We start from the raw sequence: 12608 nt of genomic DNA on the forward strand, positions 1-12608 counted from the left end.
GTGAAAGCGGGATTAAACAGAAGATTTCAATGGATTTCACGGCGTGGTCTAACACAGTTATCCCCTGCTACAGGAGCGAGGGACAAATCCAGCAGCAGGAGTCTGGAACGGGAGCCAGTTCAGGCCAAGGTGTGCATGTCCACATGCACACACACACACAGACATTGTCTGCAGGCAGCAGTGCCAGCCAGCAACACAGGAGCTCATCATCATCATCATCATCATCACTGCCAGCCACCTCTTCAGGGGTTTGGTTCTTCCACTGGCCAGGTGGCAAAACTCACATTGCCCCGAGAGCCCTGGAAGCACAGCTAAGGGCAGGGACACAGCTTTGCTCACAAAAGGCAAATGATCCAAGGGTGTTTTGAATTTTAAAAGGGGGACACAGACACACACACACACAGGGCCAGGAAAAGTGCCGTAGAAAATCGCTAGAAAAGCTAAGCAAGGGGGGGGGAAAAAAAAAAAGGCTGGGATTTTTATTTTTATTTTCAGCATTTCAGTGTTTTGCATCATCTGCATGTGTGATTTTTTAAATTTTTTTTTTTTTTTTTTTTTTTATCGTGGCGTTTCAGATGGCTGGAGAGGACAGGCCACACACTGGAGCACACAAAAGAGCTGGCTCAGCTTGGGAAGCCACGCTCGGCAATTCTCAGCTTGGAGGTGAGATTTATCTGCACAGGGAGAGGAAGAAATGAGCTTCCCACTCCCACTCCAGCCTGGCTGGCTTTCCAACGGCAGGACACACAGGAATTCCCCTTTTTTGGGGGATTTTCCTCATGGCAGTGAAGCCTGGGGACACCAGAGCCTTTCCCACCGTGGCTGGGCAGCTCCAGCTGTGCTGTCCCCCTCTCCCAAACGCTGAGGATAACACACCAGGACAGAAGCAATATCTCACTGCCTCTCCTCCTCTGAAGCCACCTTGCTTCTGACCTGGGAGGATTTTCCAGGCTTTGCAGCCAGTTTGGGATGGGAAGGGAAGCATTCCGTGCTGTGGCTGCGGGGGTTTCACTGGGAATTCCCTGGAATATTCCCAGGGACGCAGGAGCTGCCTGCCCACCAAGGACACACGGGGTGCTCTGCCACAGCAAAGGAGGAGAAGTGTTAATGAGGTCAGACTGGAGCAGAGATTTCTGTGAAGAAATCCCAGCCCTGGATCTCCCTGCAGGACGTTCCCTGTGCGCCACTCCAGCCACAAAACCTCACTGGATCCCACTCTTGGAGCCAGCATTTCGGAAGGATCCACTGCAGAGCTCCCAGTCTCTAAGGAAAAGCCCCACAGTAATACAGTACACAGGCTGAAATAGAAAAAATTCGACATTAAAAGGAGGAACACCCCTTTTTCCCCCAAATCCTGGGGAAAGGAGATGAGCTGAGGGAACACAGAGTACGACTCATATCTCACCCTCATTCCTCCAACCAGAGGAATTTCCTCTTACTTCCCACTCTTTTCCATACCTGATCCATTCATAAAGGACTGGCTTGAAGTCATCCCTCCCTTCAAGTAGGACGTGGAAAAAAAAAAAGCCTTACGCAACCCAGTCTGCACTAAAAAAAGCAGCAGGGTAATTAATCCGAGCCATGCACACAGCACCTTGTCCTCAGGAGCACAGGGCCCTGAGATGGAGTGATTTTTCCTGCAGATTTGTTTTGCCATCTGTCTGCCTTAATGAGCAAAAGGGTGTAATTCAGATATTCCTGGGGAAAAACAAAAAAAAAACCACCAAACCAAAAGCCCTCACAACCGAACTATAATTGGCACACACACACCAGAGGCACTGCTGGCACTGTGCCTTCTGAATCGGGGTGCCCATGCTGTGGTGTCAGCACAGCCCAGCAGGATTTCAGTCCCCTCTGCTGCATTCGTTGCAGGAACTATTTATTTTTTTTTCCCCTCCTCGCATTTGAATTTCCTCGAACCAAGGGTCCTCTACAAGGGAGCTCTGCAGGTTCTTCTTCAAGCTCTTCCACCCAAAAAAATTATCCTGACATCCATAATTGTGCTGACATCCATAATTCTACCAATATCCTTAATTATACCAACACTCAAACCTCATCTTTTGCCTCCACCAAATTCAACAGACTTATCCAAAATCCAAACAACTTCAGCCCTTAAATATCTCTTCTATGTTATCTTTTTTTTTTTTTATACTCACTGAGAGGGAAATGTGAACTGTGAAAATCAAGAGATGGAAAAATGGAGAGGGGAATGGGAGGGGAAAGAAAGAAAAAGGAAAAACATATTCTTACTTTGAGCAGGTTAAGTCTGTCATACTGGAAAAAGAAACCAAAAGCATTAGAACTGAAAAGAGAAAATAAATAAGTGACAGAAGGAGGGGGCTGCACACAGACAGGGGGAAGATGGGGCTGCTTTGCAGAGATGATGCTACAGGGGCACAGAGCAGAGCTCCTGGTTACAAGGGGGCTGCAACCAGGCAGAGCTTTGGAGGAATGAGAAAAATGGAATATTTTCTCTGAGCCTTTAATTGCTGCCGCTGAACAGCCGTGATTTAGCGACCTGCCACGTGTGTTACAGCTCACACGTAAAACCTCACCCTCCAAACAGAGTTTTCTACCTCTCAGCATCCCTGGCAGCAGCATCACAGCTTACTCCTGGCTGCTCCCAGGGGAACAGAAACCTTTTGCCAAGTGGATGACATGGCACAGAGCTCTGGGAGCATCCCTAAATCCCCCTCAGCCCTGGGGAGGCAGAGGCACAGAGCCAGAGCCCTCTCTCCTGATCCGTGCCCTTGCCGCCCACCCGGCTCCTACATGGCCATAACCCAAAGGAAATGATGGAATTTCTTCCCCAAACCCTCGCCCCAGCCCCAAACGATCAGAATTTCGTTACCTGCTACCTAAAGGGGGTTTGTCCCCCCCAGTGGGAGAAGGCACAGCCAAACCCTTCTCACCGTGGCACCCTGGAGGGACGAGGCGCAACAGGGGAAATTCCACGTGGAGAGGAGGAAAAAGCCTGTTCACAGGAGTGGTTAAGCACTGGAGCAGGGGCCTGGCCAGGCTGTGGGATCTCCAGCCTTGGAGGGCTGCAAAATGTGGCTGGACAAGGGTTCAGCCCGAGCTGATTTAACCCTGCTTTGAGCAGGGGCTTGTGGGGAGAGACCTCCTGAGATCCCTCCCGACCTAAAGTGTTCTACAACCCCCAGCACCTGCACCAAAATTCTTGTTTTCCCCTAACTCAGTACTAATCCTCAGCATTCACCATTAGCTACAGGCTTTGGGAAGAATCTGGAGGAAATAATTTTTATCCGTGGGCAAGAGCAAAATAGATAAAAAATTCCTATTTCATTGTTGGCCACTAGCAAAAAGATGGGGTTTTCCTGAGCTTGGAAAGCTGCTACAGAAAAGCCTAAAGCTGATTCAGCCCTTGGTCTGTGGCACAGTGGTGAGGCCAGGGTGGCAAAGAGAGCTCGGGGAAAGATTCCCTTGGGATGCAATTCCAGTGCTTAAAAACTCCTGGTGGATCACACTGACAATTCCAGTGTTTAAAAACTCCTTGGTGGAGCACTCCCTCTAATTCCAGTGTTTAAAAACTCCTTGGTGGAGCACACTGACAATTCCAGTGCTTAAAAACTCCTGGTGGAGCACACTGTGAATTCCAGTGCTTAAAAACTCCTTGGTGGATCACACTGACAATTCCAGTGCTTAAAAACTCCTGGTGGATCACACTGACAATTCCAGTGCTTAAAAACTGCCAGTGGAGCACACAGACCATTCCAGTGCTCAAAAACTCCCGGTGGAGCACTCTGACAATTCCAGTGCTTAAAAACTCCTGGTGGAGCACTCCCTCTGACAATTCCAGTGCTTAAAAACTTCTGGTGGATCACACTGACAATTCCAGTGCTTAAAAACTCCTGGTGGAGCACACTGACAATTCCAGTGTTTAGAAACTCCTGGTGGAGCACTCCCTCTGACAATTCCAGTGCTTAAAAACTCCTGGTGGAGCACTCTGACAATTCCAGTGTTTAAAAACTCCTTGGTGGAGCACTCCCTCTAATTCCAGTGCTTAAAAACTCCTTGGTGGAGCACACTGACAATTCCAGTGCTTAAAAACTCCTTGGTGGAGCACACTGACAATTCCAGTGTTTAAAAACTCCTGGTGGAGCACTCCCTCTGACAATTCCAGTGTTTAAAAACTCCTGGTGGAGCACTCTGACAATTCCAGTGCTTAAAAACTCCTGGTGGAGCACACTGACAATTCCAGTGCTTAAAAACTCCTTGGTGGAGCACACTGACAATTCCAGTGCTTAAAAACTCCTGGTGGAGCACTCCCTCTAATTCCAGTGCTTAAAAACTCCTTGGTGGAGCACTCCCTCTAATTCCAGTGCTTAAAAACTCCTTGGTGGAGCACTCCCTCTGACGGCAGCGCTGCAGCACGACAGAACAGCACAGACAAAAGAGGGCAGGGAACTGAAGCGGATCTGTCAGCAATTGTACCAACACAGCAGCAAACTCATGGGCTCAAGCTGTTCCACCTCCTTAGCCCGGCAGGTCGGGAAACCAAACCTTCCTTCCTGCAGGAGATGGGTGGGGAGAGGAGAAGAGGCTGAGAAAGGGGAGTTTAAAATCTTTGCCCCTCGAGTTTTGGGTGGTTTTTTTGTTCCTAACCTCTCCCTGCATGAGAGGACAACAGAATCATCTACGTGGAGAGAAGCAGGGGGGTTAGTGCCTGGAAATTCTTCATTTGTGCCAGAGGAAGCAGCTTGTGGGGCACAGAGCAGAGCTCCAGGCTGCACACTCCATGATCCTCGTGGATCCGGCTTGGAATATTCCGTGTGAGCAGGGCAGGAGGCTCTGCCAGGCTGCTGGGGGTCCTGCCTGGGATCCCCTTCCCTCTCAGCTCATCTGGGCTCCGCTTCCCTCCGGTTTCCCCAGCTGCCTCAGCGTGGTTGGGTCTTTCCCTCTCAGAGAAGCAGGGGCTGGGCTGCAGGCACCTCCCAGCACCGCTGCACACACGTTTTACACGGACATCCCTCTGCTCCAGGCTTCTCCCCAGCAATCCCTCTCCTAAAACCCTCTGCACCTGCAGCTTACCACAGCCTGTCCTGGCCCACACACCTCTACTCACCAGCAATCCTGACAGGGCTCTGCTACTCCAGACCTTCCACAGCACTTCTTTCACACCTCACCTTGAGACTTTAGTCCCACAGTGCTCCTCTGCAGTTATCCCAGCTACAGATACCAAGCACAAGACAATCTGTCTAAAAAAGAGACGTCAAGAAGCTTCCAGCAGACACCAGCAAATCATGCAAGGTCAGGGTGGTCACGAGGACCACGACCCAGGGAAGACACTGAGCCAGCATTGCTCTCTGAGAACTTGCCTAGAAGGAAACCTGAGGCATCCACTGGGGAAAGGCCAAGACAAGGATTCTGTGGGTTTTTGTGAAGCCATCCAAGCCATTCTGCTTTCATAAAGTGGAAATGCCCCAACAGCACCCCACCTGCGCTTCTGATTTTTTTCCACTCTTCTGAGGGTAGCACGGAGGTGTGAGATCAAATCCCAAACGATCTTATCTCCAATTCAAGCACCCACAGAGGGATCTTCCACTTGCCACCTCTCAGAGCGAGCCCATGAATTCTCACAATTCATTTGGGACAGGTCTGTTCTACCAGGTTCAAGCTGGGTTCACTTGAAATCACCGATCTTGCGTATTTACATCACACAGGAGAGCGTGCAAGGGCAGTAGGAGGCTGAGATCACTGGCCACAGAAATGCTACTCATCATGAGAAGCAGGGGAGAAGTCATGGAGAACAACTCTGGTTTCTGAAATCATGGAGGAAGAAGACAGGAGAGAGGAGGGATCACGGTTCTGTTCATCTCCAAAGGATTTCTCCCTGGCAAAGACAGCAGCTCACCTCAAGGGAGAGGGGAAAGCAGAACCTGAAACGATTTGGGAGCAGCAGCTGAAGGGGTGTGATGAACAGGCCAGTTCTCAGTCTGTGTGAGCAAATAGCGGGCAGATCCCGGGGATGTCAGTGAACCCAGCTTCCAGCTACAGGCACGGGGCTGAGCTCTCGCTGGCATTCTCGCAGCCACAGCAGGAGAATGCCCGACTGGGGTCAGCACTCAGCACCACGGGGAGGGTTCCTGAGTGATGGGGACAGCTCTACAGTGGGGCACAGGAGAGAAAAAAGAAGGCTTACTTTGGAGAGGCGCTTGTGTGACTTAATCGGAGAGAAAGCATGCAGGAATGAAAAGAGAGAAATTAGGGGAAGAAGAAAAATTACCTCGCAGATCAAGAGAAGGAAAACCCCCACACCCAGCAGAGAGCACTGTACCCCCTCCTCCTTGTGGAAAGCAGCGGGAGTTGAAGTCAGCCTTTAGCAGTCACCGTGCTGGTAAAAATCTCACCGCCACGACCTTAATTCACAGCGTTTTGAGGGCCGGGGTGATGCAACCCCTCCCTGTGGCTCCCCCTTCCCAAGGAGCCCACTTCCCTGCGAGCATCCCAGCGTGGCTCCGAGCACATCCCGCCTGCCTCCCACCCCACGGCTCCCTTTTGGGAACGCAGTGCTGGCAAGCCCGCGCTGAGGGTGTCGCCCAGCCCTGGGACGGGGTTTGTAGGTCACTGCGTGCACAGGAAGCCAGGCTGACCTCAAGGGCAACCTCAGAGCGCCAACGATTCAGCCTGAAAAACCCTTTTCCCCCCTCTTTTGAGCTCACAGACTTCCCCCCGTAGCTGGGAGAGATCAGAATGTGGGGCACTGAGTGCTGCTCCCTCTGCTGAGTGGCCACAAAGGGGAAGGGATGAAGATTTCTTGTCGGTGACACAAGCCAGCAATAAATCGGGCAAAGATCTAACAACTCGTTTTATACGAGCTGCGGGAGCTCTGCCTGAGGAATTATTCAGGCTGAAAACACCTCACTCCCGAAATCTGGGCAAACACCAGCGCTCCTGACAGCTAACAGTGTTTATCTATCTGTGTGCCATCACTGATACCAGGGTTCGAATCAAAGGGCTGTTCGGTACCACAGGCTCTCCTGTGTGTTTTACCAGGTCCCACTGCTCACACAAAAACCCAGAGCCAAACCTGAAACCCTTTTCCCACGCACAGCAAAGGCAAGGCTGTTTCTGATATGGTCCAAAGACACAAAACCTTCCTGGGGGAAACACCAGCTACCCTGGGAAAGGCAGTCACAGCACCGCAGCCATGGAAGGAATGGGCAGAGGGCTGGAAAACTGATTCTGTGCAATTTGAACCGACCTCAGAGGGCTTGGATAGGACTGGGGAAATGCACAGGCCCTTCACAGGGGAAACCTTATTTACTTCATGCCCCTTCATGATCCAGGTGATAAAAAGTGGTTGCAAGTGCTGATTTTCAAGGCCTTTTTCAAAGCCACGGAGCCTCCCAAGGATCAGGACCTTGACTCTGCTGCATTCGTTGCAGGAACTACATTTTTCCCTCCTCACATTTGAATTTCCCTCAATCAAGGGATCCCCTACAAGGGAGCTCTGCAGGCTCTTCTTTAAGCTCTTCCACACACACACAAAAAAAATTATCCTGACACCCATAATTAAACTACAGAAAGCCGTGGACTCAGAGCTGTGCTGAGCCAGGCAAAGGACTCCGGGTTAGGAGAACCCTGAGGATGGGGGAAGAGGGAGGGAAGTCAGACAGAGCTAACAAAGGCAGAGGATAAAGGCAGCGGAGCACAAGCCCAGCGCCGTGGACACGTGGCACACGAGCCCTCTGCTCGCCCTCACCTTGGAGTTCTTGGCCCCGCTGCGGCCTGACTGCGAGGAGCAGCTCCTCTGGACGCCCTGCTCCGGCGTGGACGGCGACTTGTCCGAGGAGTGGTCGGAGCCCTTCTCCACCATGGCGTCCCCCGGCGCGTCCTGCGGCGTGGGCGAGCGCGAGCGTTTGCGCAGGATCGGCGAGCAGGCGGGCGTGCTGCGGTTGGAGTTACTGGCGGTACTGCGGGGGGAAAGGAGCAGAGAGCGGGGTTCAACCATCCGCGGGGCCGAGCAGCCGCACCCCGAGGCGGGCAGCGCCCGCGGGGCTCCCCCGCAGGAGGCACGGCACGCACAGCCGCTTCCTGAGCAGCCCAGCCCCTGCCCCCGGCGGATTTAGGCAGCCCTCGCCTAGCAGAGGCAGAGGAACTGCTGGCAGCGCCTTTCTCCACCCACCCTCCAACCCCTCAGACCACAGAGCAGCGCCCACGAGAATGAACTCGTTGACTGCCGCGGGCTCGCGGAGCTTCAGGTGATGATCTGAGCTTAGGAAAGCCAGATGTGCGCTCAAGAGAGGTGTATTCTCCTCTCGGCGTGCTCTCACTGCAGCCTCGCTCTGCCCCTCCTCTGTCAGTGCAGCTCCTCTCAACAGGATGCACGAAAAACGGGGTCACACCTTTCAGAAACACCCCATCACAGAGCATCAGCAATGCTGGTGCTCCGGGAGGGGAGCAGCGATGACATTCAATGCAGCATTTCCTGTACAGAACCATCCCTTCCCACGTGAAATGGGCATGGAAATGGTTTGCTGTGACCTGAACGCCTTTGTGATTAAAAAGAAATAAAATTAAATTAAATTAAGTTACTCTTTCACAATGGGACAAGCAAGGCCTTTCAGAGTTTTACAGAAATGATGAGGGGAATGGAACTCCTCATCCTCTCTCCTCAGCAAACGCCTCAGCACCTAGATCAGCAAGCCAGTAACGTACATACTAACACAGAACAGGAAAACTCCGATTTCCTCACTGCTCCTTCTCTTTTGATGCCTCTCCTTCCTGCCAGACTCTTCAAAAAACCACACACTACACCCATTTATTTTTTTTCCCCCTCCGTCACTCATTTCCTTCAGGAGCCAAATCTATTTCTGACCAGTCCAGACATCCTCAAGCCTTTTCCAGCTGCTCCTGCTCAAGTCAGCAGGTTACAGAGGAGCCTGGGCTGCTCCAGGGATTGGATCTGGGAAAACTCCTTCAGCACCCTGGGATCTCATGAGCAGCACCAAACAGGCCACATCTGCCAGCACAGGCAGCAGGGAAAGGATGCAGGAATTACAGCTGCAAGGGACTGAATTAAAGAAGTTGTTACAAGCCGTGATTTAAGGCAAATTACATCCAGCAATCACAACGATGCACAGCAAGGTGCTCCGAATGGGATATTTCCTCCCTGAGACTCTAGAGGAGCCGAACACGTGCCTGAGGTCCCGTTAATTCCCAGATAGAAACCATCCCCATCCCATCTGAGCTCTGAGGACGCCAAAAACCACTGCACAAGCGTTAGTCAGGCGTGAGCAGCCGGTGCAACACACTCCTGCAGCAGGCACCAGGTTTGGGCAGGTTTGGTTTTGGATCAGCTGGCCTCGTAAATGATCCTTTATTTGCTCACTGCTTGTGTCAGCTCCCAAGTGATGAAACGCTCCCCGAGCAGCCTGCAGGAAGCCAAGCTGCTTATGCAAGCAGGGCCAGAATCAGATTTCCTGGGAGCTGGCACCGGGCAGGAAGAGCAGCATGGAGCTTCACAGGAGCCCCTGAGAAGATGCTTTCACCACTACAAAGGGTGGAATTTCAAACAGGTAACAAACAGGCTGGGGAAAATGGGCTTGCAGAATGTTCTGTAGGCAGGAAGGTGGATTCAGCTAAACTCTGTGCTATTTCTACTCAGTAGGATGAGAAAACGTAGATATAGACCAACCAAAAACCTGCTCAAATATCACCTCAACCCCAAGGCAGCTCCAGTGCAAAGACAGGCAGAGCAATTCCGCCTTGGCTTGGGGTTCTTCACAAGGAGCAGTGGCACCTCCCCAAGTGAAATATTGTCACACCACCTTGTCCTGTGCCCTCCCTTTCCCTGGACAAGGCACAGGAATATTGAATGCTAAACCACTGCACCAGTAACTGTAGCAATATCCAAGATTTAATCCCCCCCAAATAATAATTGAAGCAAAAGACAAATCAAAAAGTGATCTGGACCATTCCCCCAGCAGCACTGCCTGCAGCAGTTTAGTGAAGAAAAATTATCAGGGATTTCTTAGTTTACTGAAGTATTAAAAATAGCATCAGGTTCCTTCAGAGATTTTCAGCTGATCCAGTAAAAAGTGTTTCACCTTGTCTGTGCTCCTGCTAAACTCAGTTTTAGCAGCCCAGCAGAGCAGTATTAGTGACTCCAAGTTCACCAGCAGTGGTCCCAGAGATGGACATGGTTCTGAATTTACATTTTCAAGGACTGCAGGAGAGGCAGACTGCCAGTTAAAACCTCTGAATTCGGAGGCTGTGTTGGTCCTGCTTGCCCCCAGCGTGCTTGAGGCAACACAGGCCCGTTTATGTGAGAGGCCCCCAAAAATGCAAGGCAAGAATTGGAAGCTGCTGCCCCTGGCTAGCACATCGCTGGGTTAAATCTCTCTGAACAGATGTAATCATCCTTTCCTCTCCAGCTCTACAAAACCTGAGTTTGCCACGCATTTTCCGTTTGTGCGAGCTCACAGTTTCACTTTGAGGTTGAGCTTAGTGCAGCTCTGTAAAGCCCAAGCCAGATCCAGTCCAGGCTCTGCTTGCTTTCAGTTTGCACTCGTGAGGTTTTGCTGCTGCTCAGCTGAAGCTCAGAAGGAGCAGCTCAAACCCGGGGCGCAGCTGCCATCGCGTGCAGGTGAAACCCAAGATGAAAGATGCTGGAGAGTTTGGTGCTGTTTCAGTCTTTTTATGCTCTTACGAAGCTCCTCGAGGTGGGTTTTCCAGTCACAAGCTGCACAGGAGCAGCATCAGCACTGACTTGCTCAGAGCTGGCAATTTTCTCTTTGCCCAGCTCACGCTGCCACAGCCACACGTTTTGGTGCCAGCTCTGCCAAGCACGACCTTGGGTAAGATCCTGTCTTCCACGCTCATTTTTTAGTTTAAAAAAAAATGAAATCCATCCACGTACATCGTGTGAGGTGTGTGTGGATTCTCACCCTTGCCGAAACAGAGAGGAAAAATAACATCAAGCGCTCCTCCTTTGGCTCTCCCCGGAGTCAGCGGCACAAATATCAAACGCAGGAGGGCTGAATTCCCCTCCTACTCTCTGATGACTGGGAAAAGCTGAATATTTCTGGCACTCAGGACTCCGCAGACGGCGAGAATGACGAGCCTGCTCACCCAGCGCCGTGGCGGCGAGGACGGGCGCAGGAAGCACAGGGCTGCCCCTGCCCCGAGCCCCTCTAAACCCTCCCCGCTCCCGCTCCTTCCCCGCAGCTTGAACCCAGCCCAAGGCACAGCCATGACGAACGCTTTCTGCAGTTGCCATGGCGACCAAGGCTTGCAATTGAACCAGGAATCAACGCCTGAAATGCCAAAACGGCTTGACCCACTTTGAAAAAAAAAAAAAATAATTGTAATAAATAACGCTTTAGAGCCCTAATTGCCCGGAGCGCATTCAGGGCCTCACATCCCCCTGCGGAGTAGCCTTCAGTAGATGAGACACATTAAGTGAGGGACAGAACACAAACAAGCCCACCTAAGCAGCAGCCCCTTTGCTCCGAGGTGAAAGCCCCTGCACGGAGCGTTGGAGAGCACAGGAGGCCGAGTTTGTCTCCTTGCTTTACGTCCTTGCTGTCCCTTAAGGAAAAATCTCACCAAAACACCACCAGCAAGATTGGTGGGGATGGGAAGGGGCCAAACTCTGCTCAGATCTGGAGGAAAAGCATCCACGCCTGCAGCAGTGTAGTAAAGAATCTGGAGCCTGCCAGTATCCTGAAGATGGAGAGGGTGTTTCTAGCAGAAATTGCAGTGATAGGACAAGGAGTAATGGATTCTGACTGAAAGAGGGGAAATTGAGGGTGGATAAATGGCAGAAATTCTTCCCTGTGTGGGTGGGCAGGCTCTGGCAGAGGGTGCCCGGAGAAGCTGGGGCTGCTCCATCCCTGGAGCCCCAAGGATGGGGCTTGGAACATCCTGGGACAGGGGAAGGCGTTCCTGCCCATGGGACAGATGATGTTTGAGGGCCTTTCCAACACAAACCACTCTGGGATCCTACAAGCTTTCCTTGAGACGACAAAAAGGAACATTTGGCAATGCATGGACCAGCCCCTGCTCATACCCTGCCCTGAGACACCAAGCAAGACACAAAAGGCCAAATTTCCTCCTCCAACAGAGTGTTCCCTGCAAGGATCTGAACCAGGTGATGAACAGAGCTCCAGCAAGCAGTCCCTTTTGGGAAAGGTATTCCACAAGTTAAGCTTGGTGGTCTTAAAACTATAAAGGAACCCTTCACAATGGTTTCATGGAGAACTCAACGAGAAACCTGACTTTGCTGCAGTCTGTTCGATGAATTCTGCATCAATGAGGCCCAAGCAGTGCTGAAGTGACACGGAGGTCTGTCCATCCCACCAGATCTGAAACCACAGATGGACACAAGCACCCTGCAGCGGTCCCTTCACAAATCACAGGTGCCCCAAGAGCTGGTGGCCACCTCCAGAAGGGCATTGTCACAGCACCTGTGACACAGATCAGCACAGCAAATCCCTTCGGGTCTGCCACTTGCAGGGCATGAATGAGAATCCAGCCAGAAGGAGGAAAAGGACCAAAGAATTTTGCAACTAGAGCAGCTCAGCTGAGCAAGCAGCAGCTCCGGGTACTCAGCACCCGCCACCTTCGCTGTGACCCAGGGG

At 51.7% G+C, this 12608-nt stretch overlaps 1 protein-coding gene across 8 annotated transcripts in view; it reads right to left on the reverse strand.

Annotated features, from left to right (window-relative positions):
• Positions 1–12608, reverse strand: part of GRAMD1B (GRAM domain containing 1B) — a 129868-nt gene that overhangs the window by 25256 nt on the left and 92004 nt on the right. For all 8 annotated transcript variants that reach the window (XM_058423388.1, XM_040085177.2, XM_058423390.1 and 5 more), the window contains one exon: positions 7727–7937. In XM_058423388.1, the coding sequence (XP_058279371.1) occupies positions 7727–7937 (211 nt within the window). The remainder of the gene's footprint in view (positions 1–7726; positions 7938–12608) is intronic.

This window comes from Hirundo rustica, chromosome 23, assembly GCF_015227805.2.
Source record: "Hirundo rustica isolate bHirRus1 chromosome 23, bHirRus1.pri.v3, whole genome shotgun sequence".
Lineage (NCBI taxonomy): Eukaryota > Metazoa > Chordata > Aves > Passeriformes > Hirundinidae > Hirundo > Hirundo rustica.